The 26304-nt window shown below is 41.5% G+C and overlaps 1 protein-coding gene across 3 annotated transcripts in view; it reads left to right on the top strand.

The window, feature by feature from the left end:
• LOC102791105 (laminin subunit alpha-3-like) overlaps positions 1–26304 on the top strand; it is a 63633-nt gene that overhangs the window by 12850 nt on the left and 24479 nt on the right. For all 3 annotated transcript variants that reach the window (XM_087832066.1, XM_087832065.1, XM_087832067.1), the window contains exons 3-34: positions 1619–1736; positions 2950–3068; positions 3175–3345; positions 4899–4999; positions 5741–5856; positions 6628–6746; positions 7128–7218; positions 8338–8469; positions 10128–10178; positions 12210–12257; positions 12898–13032; positions 13621–13755; positions 14437–14571; positions 14720–14772; positions 15274–15373; positions 16172–16224; positions 16317–16422; positions 18672–18771; positions 18877–19033; positions 19648–19786; positions 19928–20070; positions 20204–20307; positions 20398–20554; positions 20840–21003; positions 21163–21271; positions 21361–21458; positions 21947–22145; positions 22319–22445; positions 22704–22852; positions 23289–23404; positions 23642–23853; positions 23979–24183. In XM_087832066.1, coding sequence (XP_087688192.1) covers positions 1619–1736; positions 2950–3068; positions 3175–3345; positions 4899–4999; positions 5741–5856; positions 6628–6746; positions 7128–7218; positions 8338–8469; positions 10128–10178; positions 12210–12257; positions 12898–13032; positions 13621–13755; positions 14437–14571; positions 14720–14772; positions 15274–15373; positions 16172–16224; positions 16317–16422; positions 18672–18771; positions 18877–19033; positions 19648–19786; positions 19928–20070; positions 20204–20307; positions 20398–20554; positions 20840–21003; positions 21163–21271; positions 21361–21458; positions 21947–22145; positions 22319–22445; positions 22704–22852; positions 23289–23404; positions 23642–23853; positions 23979–24183 — 3962 coding nt within the window. The remainder of the gene's footprint in view (positions 1–1618; positions 1737–2949; positions 3069–3174; positions 3346–4898; positions 5000–5740; positions 5857–6627; positions 6747–7127; positions 7219–8337; positions 8470–10127; positions 10179–12209; positions 12258–12897; positions 13033–13620; positions 13756–14436; positions 14572–14719; positions 14773–15273; positions 15374–16171; positions 16225–16316; positions 16423–18671; positions 18772–18876; positions 19034–19647; positions 19787–19927; positions 20071–20203; positions 20308–20397; positions 20555–20839; positions 21004–21162; positions 21272–21360; positions 21459–21946; positions 22146–22318; positions 22446–22703; positions 22853–23288; positions 23405–23641; positions 23854–23978; positions 24184–26304) is intronic.

Here is a 26304-nt window from a genome sequence, read left to right as displayed (position 1 = left end):
CTGCGTGCCAGCCAGCAAGTCTCTCGCCACTGCACCGACCCTTTTTCTTTTTTTCTTTCTTTTTTTTTTTTTTACACTCGTGCCATCTCACCCTCCTGACATCTCTTAACGTCACTGCAGCCCATGTGAACCAAACTTCCTGCAGGTCCTCATCAGAACCAGCATGCTGATTACAGGCAACTCCTGCTTCTATTTTTAGATTGCAGCCTGTGCAGCCGTGCATCTTTTTTTTTGTTAGTTGCGCATCCTGTTGCATGCGGGTGGAAGTATTCTCTGATTAATTTTAGGACACACCCTATTCAAAGCTGTGGTTGCAAGTTGTTTTATTTACTTTCCGCTTGGACCCTGATTAAAGACGTTTCCTGATTTGCAAACTGTTTTGTTGTTTATTGGTGATTGTCTGCAATCTTCAGGCAGAAAAAAAAGGCGGACGTTTCCGTAACTGACCTCTGAACTCTGTCACAATCTATCAACCTAAGGGCTTCTTGAACTTGAGGCTTTTTCTTGTCAGTATAATTGTGGGTCCTTTTTGACACAGTAAGTCCACAGCAGATGCATTGCCAGACTTTGCTCTGCTTTGATATGTTTGTATTAGAGCTCCTCGTCTCATGCAAGTCAGTAACTGAAATATTTCAAATGCTTCCTTGAGCTTTCATCAATGTGCTGTGGGATGCTGGACGAGTGTGGGCCTGCCTTCATCCGCCTCGAAGACAGACAGTCTGTAGAAATGTCTGTTATTGAAGTAGTGCACCGCATTATGTAGATGCAGTTACATTCATGAGCTTAGCAATGAGTGCAGGTACTGCAGGTTATATGTTTTTGAACCATGCAATGTTTCCGCGTGCCAGCTTTTAGATAAACTCTTTCTAAACCATGCTAAACAAGATGTGGACGGGTGTGGTAGTCGGGTGTAGGCGAGGCCTTTTTGTTGACACTGCAGGTGTCACGTGCAGGATGGTGTCAAAAACGTTTGTGATCCAAGCTATGTCAAGTCCATGTCAAGTCATAACAAAGAGACCTTTGACTGCACAAATTACTATTCTTTTGTACAATGTTCAATCAAGCTGAAGTCACCCGCTTTTAGGGCTTGATAACGATGTTGACGAACTGTAAAGGAAATGTACTGCGGTGAATATAATGGGCCTGACAGAAAGCTCAGTGTTGGCAGAAACCGTCACTGACATCATTCTCTGGCCTCGTGTGGACTGAGTATTCTGATGGGAGGTGAAGATAGAAAGTTCGGGGAAGCATACAGGGATCATGTGGGCTGCACCTGCACCAGTTTATACACTCTAACAAATGTTGGCCGCACAGATACCGCTAAAGCTGAGACTCAAGAATAAAAGGGCTCAAAACAGGAAGTTCTTCCTCATTCAAAGCCATTAATTCTGTGGTGATCATTTACAGAGATAATACAGCCAAGCTGTTGTTGTGTCCATACATTCACAAGAGAGAAAATGATATCTTCAGAGCTCCAGGTCAAGCAGGGAACTTTGACAGAGCAAGTACAGGAAACTGTATTTTGCCAAAATTCATTCTGAACACTGGGTGCTTTTTTTATTTACCCTCCTCTTTGCTCTCTCTCTCTTTTTATTTTTAAATTTTTTTTTATTTTTAGCTCTTCCATGTCGCATATGTCCTCATTAAGTTTGCGAATTCACCACGTCCTGACCTGTGGGTGCTGGAGAGGTCTGTCGACAATGGGAAAACCTTCACCCCCTGGCAGTATTTTGCACGTAAGTTCATATGTTAATGCATTAAAAACCTTCTCCTGCGAGTTGGTGCACTTTTTGTGCTGTGAATCAAATATTGAATCCTCTTGACTGTGGTGCCAACTTGAATCAATTACTCAACTGAGTTTCAAATCAAGGAAACGTGCAGGTCTGCAGAATGCCTTTTAAAATAAATAAGTGCCGTTTTCTATTGTTGTCTATAATGATGTAATTAGTGATGACAGATTCTTTTAGACTCTGTTCTCATAAAGGTTTTCTCTGTGGATTAAATAAAAAAAATAAATAATTTTTTTTTAAAAGATAGGGCAGAGTTTCATGTCTCTGCACTACACAGCTTTGGGCCTTTTTATGGAAAGGATTTAAAATTCAGCCTACCAAAAGCTATCACAGCAATCCAGGGTATTATACATTTCTAGAACTGGCAGAGGCAAAAAGAGTGTAGTCATCATTAACACTATTAGTTATACACGTGTCTTTCCTGCCATGACAAGTCAAAGTGTTTCTGTAAAGAAAAAGGCCTGCGGACAGAGTTAAAACTTTGTACTGCAGTATGTTTAATCAGAGACAGATTTAGACAGGGAGTGGGTGTGAACGAAAACCTTTGATTTAATTTGACTTGTTGAAAACATGCGAGAATATTAGCTTAAATCTGATTTTGGTGTATTAAAAGTGGCAGGTGGTGACACGCTGCAAATCTGACACTGAACTGCTACCATTTTACATACTTAATGCATATTTTGTATGTGCTGATTGGGGATATCTGAGGGAAGGTGGGATGCGTGCACAGAGCTTGCCAGGAGACACAGCTGTGACTCATCTGTTTTACAGTCTCAAGGTTTCTCTTCAAGTTTGTGTTCTTTCAGGAGCTATCATGAGTTAGAGACTATTAGCTTAACCTTGAGTTTTACCTTTAAAAAATTATTTCCGGCTGCATAAACACTGCAACTGCATATTATATTATTCCTTCCAGTGTATATATATAGAGAGAGATTTGAGATTATTTAAAATCCCAGTTTTTCCATTTAAAATTATACTTCTTTGGTCTTTTCTTTTTGCATCATGCAAAAGGAACATGATCCTTTTGATCATGTGAAGATGCCAATGTAATTTCTTTACATTGACAAGAGAACTAATTAATTAAATAAAGGATTTATTATAAAAATATAAAGAATAAAGGGTGTCTTCTTCTCCTTCTTCTTCTTCTTCTTCTTGGCAGATTCAGCACGTGAGTGTATTGAGAGGTTTGAAAAGCAGCCCAATGCCCGTTTATTAAATGATGACGACCAGCTCTGCATCACAGAATACTCGCGGATCATCCCTTTGGAGAATGGAGAGGTAAAATAAAAATGTATTTCTTTCTACTTTTTTTCTTTTGAAGTAAACCAAATAGCTTGATATTGTAATAAGCATTGTAAATGGATTGTAAATTTGTATTGTTTAGGTTGTGGTATCCCTTGTCAACGGCCGTCCGGGGGCCAAAAACTTTACCTACTCACCTGCGCTGCGAGACTTTACAAAGGCTACCAATATCCGCTTGCACTTCCTCCGCACCAACACCCTGCTCGGCCACCTCATCTCCAAGGCCCAGAGAGACCCCACCGTTACACGCAGGGTGAGACACACTCAACAACCTCACACTATGGTGTCATGCTGGCAGGCTCTTGTTTCCCATTTGGCCTTTGCAGCACCCACCTGCCAGCTTGTTTTTTGCTGAAACAAGCGCACAGGCCTGCCCACATGTTCACCTGTGTTGAGACCCACTGCCAGGTCTGTCTGTTATCTATCATATGAGTCATCTTGGTATTTCCCTGATACAGAGTAGTGTACAGGACTGTGCAAAACATCTGAGCTACTCCTCATTTTTTTATATTTTGCTTCCAGTAGCCAATATTTCTCCAGGCTTTCTGAAGATCTGTCATAGTGTTTCTTTGAAACTGGCTGGTTTTTCACTTATTTTCAGTCAAGTCCTTATATTTGACCATTTTTAGGGGAACACCTATAAGCAATTCAAGCATAAAAAGGCACCTAAGTTACAAATAATTATTTGTTTCCATTTCATCAGTTGAATCCGTGTCAAAAAAACACACTCTGACAGGAAGAAAAAAAACATTTTATCAGCAACAAGGTAAAGCCCAAAGTGCTATTAGCCGAAAACTTTGTATATCTCAGCATGGTGTGCAGTGTGTCCTGAAAAAAAACTTTGAGGAAACTTGTGGAGGACAAAAGCGATAGACCTAACGATGAAAGTTATCTGAAAGTTGTGTCCTTAAGAAGGAAAAATATCCTGACCTAGGACCGGAGAGATAGATCTGACCTTTGAGTTGATCCAGCTATTGTTCACTGAAGCCTCATCAGAAATGGTCTTAGTGGAAAGGTGGCTGCCAAGAAGCCAGAAGTACAACAGTGTCTACAGCCATCTGTAAAACATTGAGACGACTCTGTCATGGTTTGGTCCTGCATTTCAGCCAGTGGGGTAGGGGATGTCATGTCAAAACTTATAGAATCATGAACTTTAAAAAATAATATCACAGTTTGATCCATCATGCAGTACCATCTGGAAAGTATCTAATTGGCAGCAGGTGCCAATGATGATCAATGATCCTAGACACACTGCCAGTGCAGTAAAAGCATACCTGGAAAGGAAAACATGCAATGGAACACCATCAGTCATGGTTTGGCCTTTCCAGGAGCCTGAACCTCAACATTACTGAAGCAACGTGAGCTCATTTAGACAGAGAATGAAACAAAAGGCAGCCAAAATCCAAAGAAATGATAAGAAAGCTTCAGGCTGTGCTGACGAATAAATATGGTGCTACCAAATACTTACTGTCAAGCCTGTTAGAACTATGTTTTGGCAAAATATAAAGACATGATGGTTTTGCACAGCACTGTATCTTTGTGATTTACTATTGTGTCTAAAACATCTGTTTAGTGAATCAGTGATGTTGGCTGCCTTATCTCGTGTTATCTCACGCACTGATTCACCCCATAAAACTAGCATTATCTCGTGGGTCATGGTTTAAGTTTGTACTTGTCAGCATGTGTGACTCACTTCTGCTGCCAAGCAGAGCCAGGCATTTGTTCTGGTGTGACTGGTGTCGCTAAGTTGCTGATAACATGGTTGGAAATTATGCTGCTGATAACATATTCCTTTTTTGCTGACAGTATTACTACAGCATCAAAGACATCAGCATTGGGGGACGCTGTGTTTGTCACGGGCACGCACAGATGTGTGGGGGAGGCCGTAACCCTGACAACCCAAATAGGTTAGTAATACATACTTCACCTTCAGCTCTAAAAGACACTTGCCTTTATTCAGTGAGCTTTTTGTAGAATTGGGGCTCTTGTGTACAACTATTATAGTAAAGTGGATTTATTTCTGAAAGAAAAGAGGCAAAGATTACAAATGCGGCCTCTAGTGTATGAGGTATAGCATAGATAAGATCAAGAGTGATCACTTCTTTCTGAAAAGCACAATTATGCTGTTTGTGCAGTGACTTCACCATTATAAAAAGCAGTAGATTGTTTTAGTTCCCCTGATTACTGGCTGTGATAAGATTTGGGATAAAGTGCTGCTTGGAACGATTGTAAGCATTAGTACTCTGAAACAAAAAAGTCCAAGAAAAAAGAAGAGGGTAGGATTCGTGGATGCTTCACTAAGTTGGTTGTCTCATCGCTCTCATCGCTGTAATTTCCAGGTGCTGTAAGCGGCTGTTTTCACCTACACAAAGCTTGAACATCAAACGGAAGACAGGAAGAATTAACGCTGAATAGCAGCTGCGCAGATACCAAAACAAGGCTTAAAGCGAAGCAAATTTGAATGTCTATTTGTCTGACTGTCTGAAATAAGATTTCAGAATGAATGTTAGTGCTCCGCTGTGCGTCCTTGAGTTTGTAGATACCCGACTGTGTGTGCCACTAAATATCAATGTACAGTTGGGACTTTTTCTCTGAAAACCCATCTTGGCACTACTACTGAATACAGTCGTCTCGTCTCCTTTCTTTAGTCGCCAGTGCGAGTGCCAGCACAACACCTGTGGCGAGTCATGTGACCGCTGCTGCCCAGGATTTAACCAGAAGCCATGGCGCGCTGCAACTGTTGACAACCCGAATGAGTGTCAGCGTAAGTATACATGTACAGTACTTCATTTAGTGTGTAACTAAAACCGCACTCTGCTACTCCCCATGCTGTTGGCTCCTTGAATTACTACCCCCAGAGCGGACTGAAGTGTCCTCTTGCCTCTGATATTTAAGCCCTATTGTGGATGCCCTGATATGGTATTGTGGTGAGCCTCAGTGAAGAGCTGGGAGGACATTCCTGATATGGTATGTGTGATGAACAGCACGGTGCACAACTTGCTTCAGGATAACTGGGTTTTGTCTGTTTAGGTAGCTAGTCAATGAGCTTAGTCAACCCTGCGCCGACCTAGATAGTGAGAGCTTATCAGCGAGCCATTCAGTCCATCAGCAGAGCCTTTGCCAACTGGAATCTAATTGCTTTGCACTGTTGACAACTTTGGCCTTCATGAAACATAACCTTGCATCAGCCACAGAAGTAAAGCAAGGAAGGAAACTTGTAATCCAGTCAGTGCACTCATGCAGTACAAATGCACCCAACCCATTCATAATCATTAATAAGACAGGGTGGATTACAGGAAGAGGATATGCCATCTTGTTTAGTTTGGATTTTATAGTTTCTCTTGATGCTTAACAACCTTGACTTAATATTCCTTTTAAGAGAATGAGTAGCTTAAGGTACTTACAGGGGGAAAGGGGGAGTCAGAGGTAATTTACTGACAGTATAGAATAATACTTGTCTGTGTGTGTGTGTGTGTGTGTGTGTGTGTGTGTGTGTGTGTGTGTGTGTGTTTGTCTTGGGGGGTTTCCTCCTCAGCCTGCCAGTGTTTCTCCCATGCCTTCGACTGTTATTACGACCCAGAGGTGGAAAAAAGGGGAACAAGTTTAGACACCTTCGGCAGGTTTGATGGAGGAGGAGTGTGCATCAACTGCCAGGTATGTACTGGGTATCAAGTCTAAACTGATTCTTATGTTTGCATGTGTGTGGTTGAAAACAGGATAGAAAGTGAAGTAATATTCCATACTGCACGTCTCTATATCAGTCTTTTGCAGAGGATTGGATATTGCATACTTCAGTTTGAAATATGTGCAACTTGCTGTGTGAGGCCAAAGCAAACGTTCTTTTTGAAACTTTCTAGGAACTTTGTGACCTTCTCTTTGCCAAGATAAATTTGAATTGAGTGTTATGTTAAGATGGAGTGTTATGGATATTAAGTATTGCGTAATGTCCACATAGATTGATGCAAAGCTAGAAACTTAAACTCATATTTTTTTTGTTCAAGACTAAAGTTAATTTTGTTCTGTATCATTCTTTAGCACAACACTGCTGGAGTGAACTGTGAGAGATGCATTGAAGGCTTCTACAGGCCTTACGGTGTACCTACTGAGTCTCCCACCGGATGCATACGTAAGCCACATTTTTGTCTGTGTCACATCACAATGCTGTTTTCATACTGATGTTGTAAAACCTTACTATGTACTGATGAAAAAAAAAGACTGTGGAAATATAAGCCTATACTGTTTATGCATGCGTGTGTGTATTTTTGTGGAATCCGTTTTTGCAGCTTCTCTGACATTTTTCAAGATACGACAACAGATCGTTTGGGAATCAACTATTGTCCCACCATGTTGTTATGTGACCTACAACATGTGTGACCAATGAGTGAAGCCAAAGTGTATTTTTATTCAAAGCAAGGCTTTAGCACCTCGCTTTAGACTGGCACAGATGGCACCACTGTCAAGCACCACTGGCACCGCCGCTTGTTTTATTGCTAAACTGGGCTCTGCCATTGTTTACACTACTTTAATGGTCCATCACTATTCCTCTTGGTATAAATAGCTGACAGTTGTGTTTGCACATGACAAAGTAGTGGAATTAAAGCGGTTGACCCAAGAGCTTTTAATTTAATCATAAAATACACAAACTCAATTAAGTAGCTTAGTAGCCGAAAGTGTTCAGAGTCAGTAAACGTTCATCATTATTAACTTTTAAGAGCTCTCGTTTTGGGATTTGGGATGGTTGAAAGCTTTCTGTACGTGTTACTTTACTTTGTGAAAATTTTGGGTATTTAACCTCAATTTGTGCTCTGAGTGGGCATCGTCATCAGCACTGTTGCCTCACATTAAGAATTTGCTGGTTTCGAATCGACCATGTGGTCGGGGTCTTTCTGTGTGGAGTTTGCAGGATCTGTGTGGGTACTCTGACCTCCTCCCACAGGTTGATGATTCTCATTTGCCCATACGTGTGAATATGAGTATGAAAGGATAACTGTCTCTGTGTCAGCCCTGCGACAAACTGGTGACCCGTCCAACGTGTACCCCGCCTCCCGCCCAATAGCAGCGGGGATATGCTCCAGTCCCCCCACCCCACCCCGTGACCCTGAAGTAGATAACAGGAAGAAAATAGATGGATTTTACTCTGATGATGCATGTGTTTGTCTATATGTGTATTTTACATCTACATTTTGCACATGTTAACATGGGCACTTTCTTTTTTCTTTTCATAAAATCACATGGCATCTACCAGCCTGCGGCTGTGACGAAAGAACAACAGCTGGATGTGAAATGGGGTCTGGATGGTGTATCTGCAAGCCACAATTTGCTGGAGAAAACTGCGATCGCTGTGCTGATGGACACTATTACTACCCAGACTGCTTTCGTAAGTTTTGTTTTGCTCTCACGTGCTAAGTTAACATTTTGCACAAATGTGCTAAATGCATGATTTTGGTGTTGCATGTTCAAAAATCACAAGACACAAATCTGTCTGCAGTTGCTGCAAACAACAAAAAGGCACAGTTAGTCTTTCCTGTACCTCATTTGAATCTTGACTTGAAGGGAAGACTTTGCTTTGTCATAGAAGGGTGCAACTATTCATGGTCAGTTAACCTGAACCTGATCTTTAACAGCTGGAATCATGAATCAAGATTGTTTTACTCTCAGATTTCTCCCTGAACAAACACATTTGTCCAAAGCCTTTTGACTAAAGTACATCTTGCAGGAGTACACGCGTAAGCCTTACAGGTAGTGGACACATAAAAAAACTTCCCCATCTAATCTCATTGATCTGGAGTCTGCTATGACTGGAGATAAGCTGCTCGATGTTTCATTTTACATTTCTTTCTTCAAGGCGCTAAAGCCATTCTTACAGTAATATTGATCTTTTTCTCTGTCTTTGATTAATAAACCTGCTTAAAACCGGCTTCTGTTGAATTTTCTACAGCACTCGATTTCTCTATTCACACATCTATTTTCAAGATAATTTAAAGTTATTCATATTTAATTGAAAATTAACCAGTGTGACAACAGAGAAATCCAAAGACTCACATCATTTTTGTCTTATCATCTAATGTTGATCGTCGATATCATCGAAACCTACAGTCCTTACGCAAACACAGCAACACAGGTCTGTAGTCTGGAGATGTGTTTTGCTAACACAGAATTTTTAAACATTTGGTCCTTATCATCAGCATGTTAGCACTGCCAAACTAGACTAAACATGTTGACTCGGTCATGAGAGAATTATTTGGGTTTGAAGAGGTGCTTGCTTGGTGTTTTCTGTCACAGCACGAAATGTTTGCAGCTTGTTGGATTTTGAACTGAAGATGTGTAACTTGTACACATACAATCTGACAACTGTGTAACTGCAGCACCAGCTGAAACATTAACTGCACATCGTCTGCAAACACTTGAGGTTCGTGTCTGAGTAAGTAAGTAAGTCTGAGTAAACAATACCTAAAATAGTTTAGCGGTTTTATAGGACAAAGGAGCCTATGTCATTCTTTTGTCTGTCCAAAGGTAACAAACTCTGCCTACCAGTTCCTTTAAGACTCAGTATTAAATAGGTTACAGTGTGCTTTTTTAAATGCATACACATCGTGTACTTGTAAGAATGGATGTGACAGTGGTGATGTGCTGAACTGTTCAGGCCTTATTACTCCTCCCAAGCCAAGTCGGTGCTTAATCCTTTATAAAATGATAAAAAGTTGTTTTTAGACTTTGTGCGAATCCAGGCATGTTGTTTCCCCCCTGTGTACAGTTTACATTAAGCTGAGCTGCCTAACCACTGACTTTACTATTCAAATGCAAACATTGCTTAAATCCTTTCGTCTATCTCTTGGCAAGAAAGTGAATAACTTCAAAATGCTGGCGTGGGGGGATGTTTGTTTTTATGTGAGCAGTTTTTGTTATGTGGATTTCAATTACTGCACCAAGAGAAATCCCCCCCGCAGCAATAAATAAAGTTGACACTGAGGTTTTACTTCATTACATTTTCCAGTCACTGGCGGTCTTAATTTTGTGCCTCTCTTTTGCAATCAGGATATCCAGTGTACCCAGCGACCACCAAATCTCCTGCAGGTCCTATTGTGGGTAAGATCAGTAAACAGACTTTTGCAGTATGTTCAAATTCAAATTCAAATTTTATTTGTCACATACACAGTCATACACAGTACGATATGCAGTGAAATGCTTACACAACTGCTCGTGACCTAAAGAAAAAAGAAAAGGCTATGAATAAGATAGGAAATAAATATGAAAATTAAAAAGGGTAAATTTAACTTGGAAGGAATAAAATAAAATAAAATAAAATATATAAATTAAAGTTGAAAATAAAATAACTGTACAACAAAATACACAATACACAGTATAGAAATATATAAGAATGTATGAAGAAATATATATATATATATATATACACACAAAAACAGCAGCTGTACAAGTATTAAATGGAAATGAAGAAATATAATGTCCAGTGTTGTGCAATCCACATTTGTAAGTGTCTTGTGCAGTGCAAATATGCTTAAAATGATTTAAGTGATGAAGTGAAAACAATGTCCAGAATGTTCAGTGTGTGTGTAAGAACCATATGTGTGGGTCAGTACTATGTGGTGGTGTGATTAAGAGACCGTATCGCCTGCGGGAAGAAGCTCCTCCTCAGTCTCTCTGTGTTGGTCTTCAGGGAGCGGAATTGCTTTCCTGACCTCAACAGAGAGAACAGTCTGTTGTTGGGATGGCTGAGGTCCTTCACAATCTTCCTGGCTTGGTTCAGCACCGCCTTCTGTAGTTTGAGTGCAGGTCAGGGAGCTCAGAGCGGATGGTGCACTCAGCTGATCGCACAACCCTCTGTAGAGCTCGTCTGTCCTGCATGGTGCTGTTCCTGAACCAGGTTAAGATGTTTCCCGTCAGGATGCTCTCTATGGTGCACGAGTAAAAGTTCCTGAGCACCTTGGAGGGCAGTCGGAAGTCTCTCAAGTGTCTGAGGTGGTAGAGACGCTGTCGGGCCTTTTTCACCACGGTGTTGATGTGACAGGACCATGACAGGTCCTGCGTGATGTGAACTCCGAGGTATTTGAAGCTGTCCACTCTCTCCACTGGGCACTCGTTGATGACGGGGGTCTGGTAGTTCCTCTCCTGCTTAGTGCTGAAGTCCACTATCAACTCCTTTGTCTTACTGACGTTTAGAAGGAGGTTGTTCCTCTGGCACCAGTTCTCCAGATTCCTAATCTCCTTCAGGTAGGCCGCCTCGTTGTTGTCAGAGATCAGGCCCACCACGACGGTGTCGTCAGCAAACTTGATGATGGTGGTGGAGCTGGTAGTGGCCACACAGTCATATGGGTACAAAGAGTACAGCAGGGGGCTCAGAACACACCCCTGGGGGGCTCCAGTGCTGAGAGTGGTGGAGGCTGAGACATGTCCGCCCATCCTTACTGCCTGTGGTCTGCCAGTTAGGAAGGTGGAGATCCACTGACACATAGATGAGCTGAGTCCCAGGTGCTCCAGTTTGGTGGTGAGTGTGGAGGGAATTATGGTATTAAATGCAGAGCTGTAGTCTATGAAGAGCATTTTAACATAATTCCCCCTTCTAGTGTCCAAGTGAGTAAGTGATGTGTGGAGGAGACGAGAGATGGCATCGTCTGTGGAACGATTTGGACAGTAAGCGAACTGTAGTGGGTCCAGTGTGTCTGGTAGTGAAGAAATGATGAAGTCTCTGACCAGGCGTTCAAAGCACTTCATCACTACTGAGGTGAGGGCTACAGGGCGATAGTCATTGAGAGAAGCAGGGTGGGGTTTCTTCGGGACAGGAACAATGATGGACTCCTTGAAGCATGTGGGGATCACCGACTGAGATAAAGAGATGTTGAATATCTCAGTGAACACAGGAGCTAGCTGGTATGCGCAGTCTCTGAGGATACGACCTGGGATGCCGTCTGGTCCTGCTGCTTTCCTGGTGTTCACTCTCTTGAAGGCTCTCCTCACGTCATGCACGAGCACGTTTCCGGTGTCGGCAGTATCTTCCTGTCTGCAGCCATATCCTGTCATATCAGACTTAGATTGATAGGCATTTTTAAACATCCGCTTAAAATGCTGTTATTACATCCTCTTTATTTTCTCCCTCTATAGGTCCCACTGTTTGCCCTCCAGGCTATTTTGGCGCGCCCAGCTGTCAGCGTGAGTGTGATTATTCTTACATTTTCTCATCCATCAATGGGACTTTATGTTCAAATAGTCTCATGATAGCAGTGGCCATTTGGGGCTATTTAGTGGAAACTAATATTATTTATAAGTTTCCTTCAAGCTGGGAAATCCATTATCAGTAATATGGCATTGCTATTAAAGTGAAAACCATCAGCCCTTGATTTTTTTCCTCTCACTCAATTCAGCTGTCAGAGAATGTATGCTAACACTGACTTACCTCTAACGTGTAGGCTCAAGAGCCTGTCTTTCAATCAGCAGCCTTTGAAAAGCTGGTTTCATGCTTGGGAGCTGCTTAGAGGCAAAGAAAACTATGGTAGTCTCTTGGGTGGCTGTGCCAAGCCTATTCGGGAACCCCTACCGGGCGGGGCCTGGCAGGGGGTGGGGTGGGCACCAGCATAGCTGTGCCACTGTGTGCCACACTATGAGAATAGTTCAACTGAAGGAAGTATTTGTCAGTCTTTTTTTTTTGGGAGTTCCACTAAAGAAAGAGCTCAGCCTCAATTATAAGCAAACGTTAATGTTCCACTAGGAATACACATTTGAATTTCTGTTAAGATTTAATTTGTTTGCTGTTATTGTTAAATTAAATGCTTCCACTGTGTTTTGTGTGCAGCGTGTATTTGTGACTACAGAGGGACTCTGGGTGGGATATGCGATGCTTTAGGCCGCTGCCTGTGCCAGCAGAGCGTGGAGGGCGAGCACTGCGACCGCTGTCGACCTGGATACCACTCCTTCCCAAACTGCCGGGGTGAGAGAGACATGCATGCCAATTTGAACCCCGCAGACTGTAAAGAAACACAAAGTCATCAGTGTTACTGGTTAATGATTAGGAAACAGGAGTTTTATTTTAATAGAAGTGGCCACAAGTGGTTATTATGTGGAACAGGAACAAAGGCAGCAAATCAGCGCTGTAAATGTTAATAGGTGTGACTGGAGTGACTTAATTACACAGCAGGGATTAGTTTGTCCAGCAATCTTTTGCTTTGTTAATACAGAGAGAAACTTCACTCTCTCCATGAAACAGCTTACAGTATTATCAGATGGAAGTACGCTTACATATTTGGCCCTTTTTAAGTCTTAGCTCAAGGTTTTTGACACTTGACCCTTAAAGCTTTAAATGGACCCTCCAGACAATGTGATTTCAGTAACAATTATCAAAGTACATTTGGAAAAATGCGTGTGTATTATGTGTGTTTTAGTTGATGTTTACAGATTTTTTGCATGTAAAGATTACTTATTTGGACAGATGTTTTTATAATTGGGACTTTTCTGGGTAAATATTTATACAGAGCTATAAAAATAGAATAAATTTTGCTTTATTATTTTATTTCTTCAGCATGTCTCTGTGATGGGGCCGGCGTGGCCGACAGCGTGTGCGGTCCAAATGGTCAGTGTATTTGTCTCTCCAATTATGGGGGACGGGAGTGTGATGAATGTGCGCCAGGCTACTATGGATATCCTGACTGTGCTGGTAAGTAGGATTTGTCCTTCTGTGTCTATCAGTATAACTATAGTAGATAAACCACTTGTGTACTTTTGACCTCTGTTGATGAGAAAGCTGCTGGAAAAAAATGTAGCTTCTGGTTTGGTTGGATTTATGGTGGCCTCTTCTCATGACTTGGAAGTAGAAATCCTCCCACGGCATCCACAAAAATCCCACTCTGCCCCCTCAATTGATTTTTTTAATGCAATTTGCATGACACGATGTTTCACAGAGAGATGGAATATGTGATATTTATAGACCTCTTCCTTCCATGGACTCATATTCCCAAGAATAGACAACTGGGAATCACTTAAGACAATCTGATTCTTAAAATAAACAAGGTCATCCCAAGAGTTTCAATTCCTGTTCTTTTCTTATGAGATTCACTTATCCCTAAGGACAATGGCTGGGGCTCTGGAGGTAGATTATCATCTACTCATCTGAATTGTTGATGGTTTGATCTCAGCCAGTCTGAACCACATGTTACTCTTTGATGCATTCGTCTGCATGTGAATGTGAATAGTAGACAGAAAGCACATACATGTGGAAAACAGTGCTTGTGTGAAGGGGTGAATGAGACATGTTGCAGAAAAAAGGCTGTATAAGAACCAGACAACTTACCATAATAATGCTTAGAGTTCTTATGTCTGCTTGTGTAACTGTCCCCAGCCTGCCGGTGTTCACAGGAAGGCTCATATGACACAACTTGCGACCAGTTATCGGGTCAGTGCCTCTGCCTTCCAGGTGTGGTGGGTCAACTGTGTGATCGTTGCGCCTCTGGTTTGAGATTCCCTCAGTGCTCGGGTAAACACTTGAAATCATCAAACTCATAAAAGTAGTTTTTATGGACAGCGGATAGATGTGTTATTTAGGTCATTATTGTTTGCTGTTGCTGTGGTTATCGTTGAGGCGCAGTACTATTACCTTTTCCTTTTTCATTTTGTCCTTCCAGCCTCCATCAGTGTGTGTAACACAGCAGGAACTGAAGCGTCTGATCCTCGAACGGTGAGCCGCTCTCTGTAAAGTTGCATTTTTCTGTGCATCGTGGCCCTATCTGGAACAAGCTTTTATTTTCCTTGCTGATAGAAGTGGTCACAGTATAAATCCAGTGATGGGTGTGGGTTTGCATTGACTAACAGCCCAACTACTGATAACACAACTCCACGTCATCCTGCGCGGTTTCACAAGGAAGTGTTTTTCTGGTGAAAACCAAAGGAAATTAAAAAAGGAAAAGAGGCTTCCGTCCATTATAAAGGGGAAAAACAACACGTAGTATTTATTTAGGCATCTATTGAAGTATTTCTGAGAGTCACCTTTCAGTTTGGAGCATAATGCACACTTAGAAGAAAGAAAGAAATGCTGCCAAGTTTCAGTGTAAAGAAACATCTTTATAGAAAATGCAGCCACTTGCAGTTGATTTTATCGCTCTGATTTTAAACAAATATAAGGCTTTCAACAGTAGCTACAAGTCTCAACAATTCTCAGACTCCTTATCTGTTGTTTCAGGGCTCTTGCCGCTGCCTAGCAAATGTAGAGGGAACCCTGTGTGACAGGTGTAAACCTCTATACTGGAATCTAGCTGTAGACAATCCCCGTGGCTGCATAGGTAAGTAAAAAGGAATTTGAATAATAAAGGAAAAAGGGGGAAACATGACAGAAAAATGCTTATTTGGCTTCCATACAGGCAAAAATGTCTTAATTCTGACCATATATTTCTCAAGGCTTTTAAATTGCCAGGAACAATCTGACAAGGTACTGATATGAGCTTTGTCCCGTCTTATACGTCAACGTACCTCTATCAACAAGGCTGGTTCTGCCTTTGAAGAATAACACATTATACAGGCAAATCCCTGCTGCCTGCTTCCACTGTGAGATTTCCTCCTGAGATTGCATAAAAAAGTATCCAGTGACACATTAAAAATAGAACGTCTGAACATCTACTTTTATAACCTCTACAAAAACTACTCCTGCTTTATTCAATTGAAAATTTTTAATATAGTGGAAACTAAGGAGAACAGCTCCTGGCTTTGTTCACATATGTCTGTTGTTACTGCTCTGCTCTCTTGCAAAACTGTTATCGCTACTACGTTCCCTCAATGCTCAATAAGGAGTGGGGTGGGGTGTTTTTAATATCCCAAGAATGCATCTGGTTGACTGTGGCTGGACATTGAGGGAAAAGTTTTCTTTTTTTCCCCCCCCACTCGGCTGAATGCAAGCTGCGGGCTGAAAAGCTCCTTTGGACCTTTGATGTGCAAATCTCTGAAGGCTGGAGGGTTTTACAATGTTGTGTTTCACCCGTGAATTTCGCAAAATCCTGCAATCAGTGTCTATTCACTGTAGAGCCCCCCCCCCCCCCCCCCATTTACATTTTCATAACCTCACCCATTTTTGTCTCTCATACCAGAGTGTCATTGTGACCTGAAAGGGACTCTGAGTGGTGTTGGAGAGTGTGAACAGGTGAGTGTTTTCATGTGGTCGTGTTGATGTCAGCAGTTTGAATAACCGCACATTTGCAGCATTAATCATCTCTTGATGGTCTGCTTGGACAGAAAAGTGGACAGTGTCACTGTAAGCCTAATACATGCGGGCATGCGTGTGACTCCTGCAAAGATGGATACTTCCTGCTGCAGAAAAAGAATTATTACGGGTGTCAAGGTGAGAATGTGTTTCTTTGCTGAACTTCCAACCTTGTTTCTTGCTTACATGTGCTGTATTATTAAAGGATACACTTTAAGAAAGAAAATAGCAACCAAGCATACTTCCTTTTTCGCTGTTTTTACCAATGACTTTAAATATTTAGCGAGCCAACCTCAGTGCAACACTGACTATTGTTAGAAATTATTGTGTTGACTGAAAAACAGGTGCCTTAGTGCTGTTTTAAGCTTTTATCTTAACCAGCCAAAAGACTGGTCAGCAACAGCATAATCGATAAGAATTGCTACTCTTGCCACAGTAGTGGGCAGCATTCAGCTAAACTTACAAACAGTGATGACCTAGTGGCTCTTCACTCACTTTTTAAATTCATATTTGTTAGTTTTTGGGGGCTTTTCCGCTTTTACAGGAATCCCTTGTTGTCCTGCAGTATTGGTTAGATTTTTGTGAAATTAGACTAAGTTACGTTGATTTGACTGTCTTTTGACCTCTTAGTGGACTTTAATTTTCATTTCAATAGCTGGGCCCACGTCCTCATTTTAGGTTTGACAGTGTTTTAGTAGGTAAAAGTGAATGCTTTGACATGAATTGAGCTGCGGTTTGAGGAAGGCCTCGAAAGGGACTGGCGACGGCTCCCGGGCCCGGCAGATCCCCATGTACTAAATAGAAGTGAAGAAGCTGAAGAATGGAGAACAAGGAGGGAGGGTGGGGCACGTAAATGAGAATGATCAGCTTGCAGAACTGGGGGAACCTATATAGATGACAGCCGGAAGGAGCATGTTTGGCGTGGTCCTGCTCCTGAAATTCCGATACATAATCTCCAATCATTTCTGCAGTACAGCCAAGCAAAGACAGCAGAGCTTAAAACTTTCTTTATGTGCATCACATATTACAATAACCTGTGAAATGTGATGGCTCATGTTTTTTTTAGCATAGAAATGAATGACAACATTCAGGGAAATCAGTTTAGAAGCAGATAGACCAAGGCAGGAAGGAACTATGTCTAAAGCTCAAGCTGTATGTTCTATATTTATATTTTGTATATAAAAGATATTTTGTGTATGTAGCCAAACAGGTTTTGGGCTATTTGGTTTGGTATTACAGCCATATCCCTCTTCTTTTTTTTCTTGTGTGTTTGTGGCAGTAGAAATATTTGCTTAATGCACTAATTCTACTTGCTTACTTGCTTGACAAAACTTTTAATAAAACCTCTGTTGAAGATCAACAAGGTTGTTAAGTTTCTCTGTTAAGCCTGAAACTTTGCATTGGATACATTTAAACATGTTATTGTCCCTTAGTAATAAGAACAACTACTTTATTAGTACATAAGTACTAATACATGGTACAGTACAGATCTCCTCTGAAGTTTAGGGACACCAAGACATTTCAATCATCAAAGCTTTTTTTTTTTTAATCTTACATTGTTGAAAACAATACTGAATGCAGAATAATGATCTTTGATGAAAGTTTCTAAAGGTTAAAATGCACAAATCATACTTTATTATGGCTTAATGTGTTAAATATATATTATAATAAAAATAAATGGCAAAGTGCACAGAATATTTTTTATAGGTGAGGTCTGAAAGGTCATATTATTATTATTATTATTATTATTATTATTATTATTATTATTATTATTAGGAGTGCAGTGACCTAACCCTGGTGCCGTCCTTGTGGTTTCTGCTCAGGCGTCCCTTATTTTCATCTTGGGAGGCCCCAAGGTCTGTCAGGGATCTTCTATCTAAGGAAGATAACAGAGGACCTTCTTTTTCTTATGTAAACCAAAGAATATTACAAACGTATAAATTCTCCCTGTTGAAGAACAGCCTTCAGAAATGTGTGATAGTGCATCCAGTGAGGGCTTGTGGTCGTCTTTGTCCTTCTTGATGCCAGGATGTAGTAAACATTACTCCTTTGACACCTACGTCTCCTAAAGAAGTATTTCTGTGAAAAGATAGTCTCAGGAGGATTTCAAGAACATGCGCAAAATAAAAAAATGTTTTTTCAAAAGACAACCAAATGCTGACATATTTAAATAGCGTAAATTCTGTACTTTCTGTAACGCGGGTGATAAATCTTGGCATCTGGTTGAGTGTAAATATTTTCATATTCAGAAGGACGGTTGCATAATATGTGCCCCAAAACAAATCCAACGTATGGTCAGAGAAGAAGCACTGATTTTCAGTGTAATATCACATAAAGGAACATGTTTGATGTAGAAAATGATTGCTTTTTTTCTATTCCCTCAAAAGGTTGTCAATGCGATATAGGTGGTGCCATTGGCATGGCATGCAATGACATATCGGGACAGTGCCAGTGTCGGAGGAATATCATTGGCCGTAAATGCACCGAGTAAGACATGGCAGATTTTGATGTCATTAAATTGGGATGAAAATGGTTCTTCTTAACATATTTGCAGCATTTAATCAAACGATTTATTTATTTATTTTTTACCAGGCCTGCACTTGGCTACTACTTTCCCAGTCTGCACCAGCTGAAGTTTGAGGTGGAGGATGGTACCTCACCAAATTCCAGACCAGTACGCTTTGGTTATAGCTCCCAGGAGTTCCCAGACTTCAGCTGGAGAGGTTACGCTGTGATGTCCCCCGCACAGGTTCGTCCATTCAAACTTGTGCATTAATGTATCGGATGCTTTAATGTCATTGTTGTATAAATTACATGAGACTAGTAGAGTGTCTGCCACTTTTGTACTATCATAATTTTCCTTTTCCAGTCTTCTCTGTTACCACTATGATTCTTTTGCTTTTGCCACTGCACAAATAATCTTCACCTGAGAGCACAGCCTTTTGTAATTTCAGTGCTGATACACAATTGAGGACATCAGCTCTCTTAGCACTAACACTCTCTCTCTTCAGCCAGAGGTGATCTTAATGCTCACTGTTGGCTTTTCTGGACCTTTCCATATTCTAATGCACTACGCCACCCACCGACATAAGGGGAGAGCACAAGTGCGAGCTTGGATCTTGGTGGTGGATGAAACTGGCTATCAGTCTTGCTGTGACTGTAAGTGAAGGGTCTGCTTTCCTCCTCCTGTTATACTTTCTTCACATTGCTTGCTGCCTGTTGATTAACGCTCTCTCTTTGCCCGACTTCTCCATCCACCTAACTTCATTTTTAACTTTTGCTTTTCTTTAACATTATTCCCTCGTCGTCTACTCAAACCCCTACCCTCGCAGTCAGCTGTGTGTGTTGTTGTCCTCCCCGCAGACTGAAGTCAGAGTAACAGTGCATGTTGAGCCGAAAGATGGGAGGCAGCATTTGTTCCGTGTGGTTCTGCGGTTCAGTAACCCCAGCAGCACCCGTGTGATTGCTAGCATCAAGGCGACCAATAGCAGAGGCACTCCAGGTAAGGCTGCCTCTGAAACTGAATCATCTCCCATATTTCTAACCCGTCATGCATTCTAAATCCGGGCGTGCTGTCTTGATTTGGAAGATGTCTGTTTGTCAGTGTCTGACATTAAAGCCATCTGTGCTCGGTGCTCTGCAGGGTCAGAACAGAGTAAAGAAGTAATATTTCCCGTTAGTCCGTCCCCATCCTTCCTCACCGTGCCTGGAGACGGCTTTGCTGAGCCTTTTGAATTGACTCCTGGGACATGGATCATGCACATAAGAGCAGAAGGAGTTCTCCTGGTAAGTTTATAAAGAAATCACCGATGTACAGATGTCATTTTAAAAGTGGAAAATTACTGGTCATTTGGTGTTTTGCAAGTTTAAAAAAACAATATATATATGTATTGTCACTCTGTGTCATTGCCTTTATCAGGACTACTTAGTGTTACTACCCCAGGATTACTATGAAGCGCCTCTCCTGCAGGAAAAGATCACTCAGCCATGCACATATTTACCCACCGCAAACAAGGATGAAAAGTAAATTTCATTCTCCACTATTTTTCTCATCTTTCTTGTTGTTGGTAGATTGTTAACTTTTTTCTTTTTGCGTGCGTGCGTGCGTCTCAGCTGTCTGTTGTATAAGCACATAGCCCTGGATGGCTTCAGCTCCGCACTGGGCTCACAGGGAAAATTCACAACCCGGCGTGGGCGCAAGAGGAGGCAGGCTCGTGTGCGGCGTCTCACCCCTGATCACCCTGAAATGGCTGCTCTCAATGGGAGACAGGTTCAGTATTTTAAAGATGAATGTTAGTGTAAAAATTGTGTGTGCGGTGTAAAAACGGTTAAGCTATTAAAAGAAAAAAACAGGTTCCCTTTATCTGCGCTAAAGTCCGGAATAAAACCGTGAGACTGCAGTTCAGTTTATAGACTGGATCTTTCTTCCCAATGATAATCAATCAATCTTATATATTGATGTTTGATTTACTTCTTTTTGCGGTTTATGTTTTTCAGTTTTGTTATCCTAAAATGCCTGAATGTCTCCCTTAAATAAATGTTCTGTCTCCTCTAGTCTCAGCTGCAGCTTAGCCTGCCTGTACCTGATTCTGGGCCATATATGCTTATTCTGGAGTATGCCAGCGAGGTGGACACTGTCCAAAATGTCAACATACTCATCAGTGGACAATCAGTTGACCCGGTTATGGGCAGGGCTAATATTTACAGCTGTGCCTTCAGGTGAATCCCACACTTGATGCTTTCATAACATTACTTGTAGTAATATTGATTTGATTTAGGTCTTTATTAACTGAATACTTGTCAATATCCTAGAGATAGAAGGTTAAATAATATGTGCACGTTTCATGTACGTGTTGTTGTGTTTCCTAACCCGTGCAGCAATCTGTGTCGAAGTGTGGCGGTGGACAACAGAAACCAAGTAGCAGTGTTTCAGCTGAGTCACAGGACTGAAGTCCTCTTGCAGACCTCCACAGCATCATTCCTTCTGGTAAGTGAAAAGTTTGGCCAAAAGATGCGTCACAGCTTCATATCGAGGCAGCAACATGGAGCTTTAAATACATCTTTTTCTCTGTGTAGTATAAAGTGTACGCGGTTCCTGCAGATGAGTTCTCCATTGAGTATGTAGACCCTAAAGTCCTGTGCGTCTCCACTCACGGTCGCTTCACCGAAGACACGTAAGTCTTGAACGGACACAGCTGTTTTCCAGGTGTGATTGTATGCATTCCCTGAGGTTGGCAAGCTCACTTACCTCAGGCTGAACTTGCAGTCTAACTCAGTCCTCTCTCATACTAAATCGTCTCTGAATGTAATGAGCGGGTCGGATGTTACCGCTTTTCCAGCTGTCAGTGTCGAGCTCTGTTATTTGCTGCGCACGTCACCTTGAGCAGAGAACAGGAAATCTACTCAGAAGGGAAAAATAAGCCAACAAACAAATAGAATTGACTTGAAGGCAGTTGTTGTACTTCAGCGTAAAAATGCCCACAAATTTAAAACAATGAATGCAATAATGGCTTCCGCACTGCTGAGCCTCTAAAATCATTCAGATACTTTATAAACGTTGGCCTCTGTATCACGATGAAATTATTATTTTTGTATATTCTTAACAAATAATATGAGAGTGAAAACACGTTGAAGCTGAATTCTTCTTGTTTACTGTGTTTAGCTGGCACTGTGTCCCGAGGCAGTTTGACAAACCCACTTCAGCTTGGATCCTGTATGCAGCCCGCGATGGCCAGCTATTGTCCACACCAGCTGTGGCTCCCCAACAAAGAGAGATTGAGGATTGGAGGCGGAGACGACAGTCTGGGGTGATCCCTGTCCGTGAACCTGAGTGTGATGGGATACTACTTAAATTCCCACAGGTATCACTGTGCCCTTCCTCAGCTGGTTGAATCATTTAGCAGCTTTGCCCCCAAAACATTCAGTTTGTGCTGTCCTGCTGGGGTTTTTTGTTTGTTTTTTTACATTTATTTTCCCAGTCCAAAAGGCACTCTTTCAGGTTTTCTCATGTTTTCTTTTGGGTTTTTTTTCACAGACGGAGATTACTTTCACCCCCAATGTGCCTCTTCCAGGCAGGTATGTGATAATAGTGCATTATCACCAGCCTGAACATATCTCCTTCCCTGTGGAAGTGCGAGTTGACGCGGGCCGTGAATGGAAGGGTAAGTGTTAGAGAGGGATGAAGTCCTTACTGCCTCCCCTTAGATGTTTTTTTTTTTTTTACTTTGGCAGTGACTGGGAAATCATTCCCACAGAGGTGTTGATTCCTATTTAAGAGCAGATAAAGTTCCAATGCTCATGAGAAAATGAGCAGAGGCCTTGGATCAGCTCCCCCACATGGCTTTAACAGGGAGATGAGTCACTGTGCAGCGCCCTCCTGTCTTTTCTCTTTACCCATTTAAAATGTCCTTTTCTTGCAGGTATGATAAATGCTTCGTTCTGCCCTGCAGTCTCAGGATGCAGGGAGGTAGTCATCGCTGATGGGCGCATTGCCCTTGACTTTGAGAGAAATCCTTGGCAGCTACCCGTCATCTCTGTGAGGGTGCCACCTAGAAAGACTCTGATTCTGGTCAGTGTTTTGTGTTACGTGTTAAACACCATCACAACTGAATAAGCAAGAAATCTAAAAATACTTGTTTACAGTCTGAAGGCATGCGAAGCCTGTGTTTTGCACTAGTGTTGTTCAGGTTGAGGACTTGGCATCCTGAGGTCCTCTCTCCTCAGTGTTATGCCATATCCCCAACAACAACAATGAAACGACTGTATTCTACCTGGCAGTGGCTTGTGGGTTTATAAAGGCTAAGCTTCCCGGCTGTATAAGGCAGGGGGCAGGTTGGGCTATGATTGTGTACTGTTCAGTGTGCTTTCATTTTCCTTCTCCATTAAGCTGAAGCAAATAATAAAAAAGCCGAAATAACTTTAAATCCTTTATCACTCTGTATTACTTAAACAAAGATGTAGGGTATATGAGATTGTTTTTGATATGGTTTCTATCTTTTATTTAGGATTATATCATGTTGGTACCTGATAGCGTTTACACCCCAGAGCTCCTCAGAGAGAAACCTCTGGATAAATCTGAAGATTTCATACAGCAGTGCCGAGAAGAAGGGTTCTATATTGAGTAGGTATCCAACAAATAATGACATAAGCATTCAACAATTTGACATGTTTTTTTTGTGATGATATATAGCTGATGGTTTTAATATATTGATATTAATATATGGGATATTTTATTACCCATGCTGAGGTAACAGCCTTCAAAACACCAATGTTTTTGGAAATAGTGCCCTCTAGCTGTCATGTTTGAGTATAAAACCACATTTGTATTTAAAAGTGATCTTTGTGTGTGTCACTTTAGCCCAAGAACATCTTCCCAGTTCTGCAGAGACTCGGCCCGCTCTCTTGTAGCAGCATATAACGATGGTGCTCTGCCGTGCGACTGTGACACATCTGGCTCTACAGGAAGCGTCTGTGATGCAGTTGGAGGACAGTGTCCCTGCAGGCCGCATGTGATTGGGCGGCAGTGCACAAAGTGTGCCACTGGATACTTCGGATTTCCCTACTGCAGACGTGAGTCAACATTTACCTTTGATTTGTAGTTCTTTTCTTTTTAAGTCATCATTCACTCCTTGTTACTTACTCTCAAAATACAATTTGCATCTAATTTTGTCCTCATTACGCTCCTCTCTGCGCAGCGTGTGATTGTGGCCGCCGACTATGCGACGAAGTGACAGGACGTTGCATCTGCCCTCCTCAGACAGTCAGACCGGCCTGCGATGTGTGTCAGAATCAGACTTTCAGCTACCACCCTTTGCTGGGCTGTGAGAATTGTGAATGCTCCCCAAGCGGCATCGCTGCAAATGCAGGGGCTCAGTGTGACCGCAATACTGGTCAGTGCAGGTGAGCTGAAACCTACACGAAGAGCAAACTGTGCAGGTTACCATATTCGCATTTGCCTTGTAAAGGCCAAATAAATCATATTTGAAAGCAACTTTTCCAGCTCTGTTGCTAACTAAGGATAAATGGAAGCTGAGGTTTGTTCTTATGATCTCATGTGATAGTCTTTAAATACTTCATATCATATCATTGACCCCTTAAAGCCTGAAATATGAAATAATTACCAAAAAATTCTAATTAAAAAACAAAATGGAGAGTTTGAGCCAAATGTGTTTAAAAATAATGTTAATTTCCACATACGATTTTTATTTGCATAGTATTTGCTACATGTTCCATTTTTTTAAAAAATTGCTTAAAATGTATTGTGCAATTTATGGAAGTTTTTCAGGAAGAAACCCCCCAAAAAACCCAAAATACTGATGATGTAGAAGTCTCAAAAACTCAAATCAGATATGATACAATATGCGTTAAAGGGTTAACATTTGAGTTATTTTAGCTGCTGTTCTGTCCTAGAATCATTGTTAGAGTTCAGTAGGAATGCATCTATAAACATGTGTTCCTCTGAGCGATGTGAAACAACTTTAGCATTTTTTTAATCCACTTAAGACAGAGGCACACACATTGTGTCACTTCATGCCATATTTTCCCCCGTGTCTTTGGACGGTGCCTCCAAAACTCAAAACTTAACAACTAACAAGATCAGGATGAAAACATAACCTAGGCAGAGATAATATCCAAACTGAAAACTCCAACAAAGTCGAACGGAAAATATCAAACAGGAAAGTAAGTCCATAGCAGAAAATGCTGGAAAAGCCAGGATCATGACAGTTCATCCATGCATCCATCCATCCATCCATCCATCCATGCATCCATCCATCCATCCATGCATCCATCCATCCATCCATCCATGCATCCATGCATCCATGCACCATCCATGCATGCATCCATCCATCCATGCATCCATCCATCCATCCATCCATCCATGCATCCATCCATCCATCCATCCATCCATCCATGCACCCATCCATCCATGTATCCATCCATCCATCCATCCATCCATGCACCCATCCATCCATGCATCCATGCACCCATCCATCCATGTATCCATCCATCCATCCATCCATCCATGCACCCATCCATCCATGCATCCATCCATCCATCCATGCATCATTCCATCCATCCATCCATCCATTTGCTGATTCAAAATTAGTTGCAGGTGTAAATGAGTGCTTGGGTGACGTGTCCAGGATGGGATAGCCTCCAGCTTCCCTGCAAACCCTGAATTGGATAAATGGAATAAAAGTGGATAGATATAATTAATTATTTCTTCTTAATTATGTGATTGTGTAGTTTCTCTATTAAACAGCTGTGCTTGTAATGCCTGTCCCTTGTGAGTAACAATCTGTCATGCACTGATTCTTGAGTGGTGACAAAAAAAGACTGGAATCTGACCTGCAGCTTCCAACAGCAGATATGAAGCATGACAGCAACATGATTAATGAGATGTTAGGTCTACAGATGCAGCAATACATTAGGGGAATGTTGGTATGGGCTGATATCATGAGTATGTGACAAAGAGCCTAATTTATTTTTTAATTTTCTTTTTAATTTCTTTACGCAAAATGATCAAAAACAGCACGAGCATCAGCTATAGGCTGTTTAAATTGTTATTTTAAACATTGGTGTTGGCCCTGACTTTCACAGTTCACAGTCCAGTCATGTTGTTGTACACATCTCCCTTTCTGTCAAAAACAGTATCATGAAAAAGCTCTAGGCATTTCAGGTGTTTAGATTCTTATGCAGTGCGATAACATCAGAGAGCATGTTCATGTCCGTACAAACTCATTGTGCAACAGCATATCTAGTCCAAACCTATAGCCAGCAAAACGACAACTATGTACAGCAATGAAAACAACCACGCAAGCTAACAGATAACACATCTCATTCTTGCCTTTGTCTCTAAATCAAATCAGAATGTGAACTGTAAGTTTTTAATGATGTTTGAAGCAACTTGCTTGCCAACTACCTTGAATAACTCCATAAATGTTGCTGTGAGAGCTGAAAACTATGCAAAGGTTATTTTAAAGGTATCCAGACCTTACTGATAGAGTATTACAATTACAC

This window comes from Neolamprologus brichardi, chromosome 18 (genome assembly GCF_056152115.1).
Source record: "Neolamprologus brichardi isolate AB-2024 chromosome 18, ASM5615211v1, whole genome shotgun sequence".
NCBI classification, from domain to species: domain Eukaryota; kingdom Metazoa; phylum Chordata; class Actinopteri; order Cichliformes; family Cichlidae; genus Neolamprologus; species Neolamprologus brichardi.
This window is presented reverse-complemented; position numbering and strand designations above follow the sequence as displayed.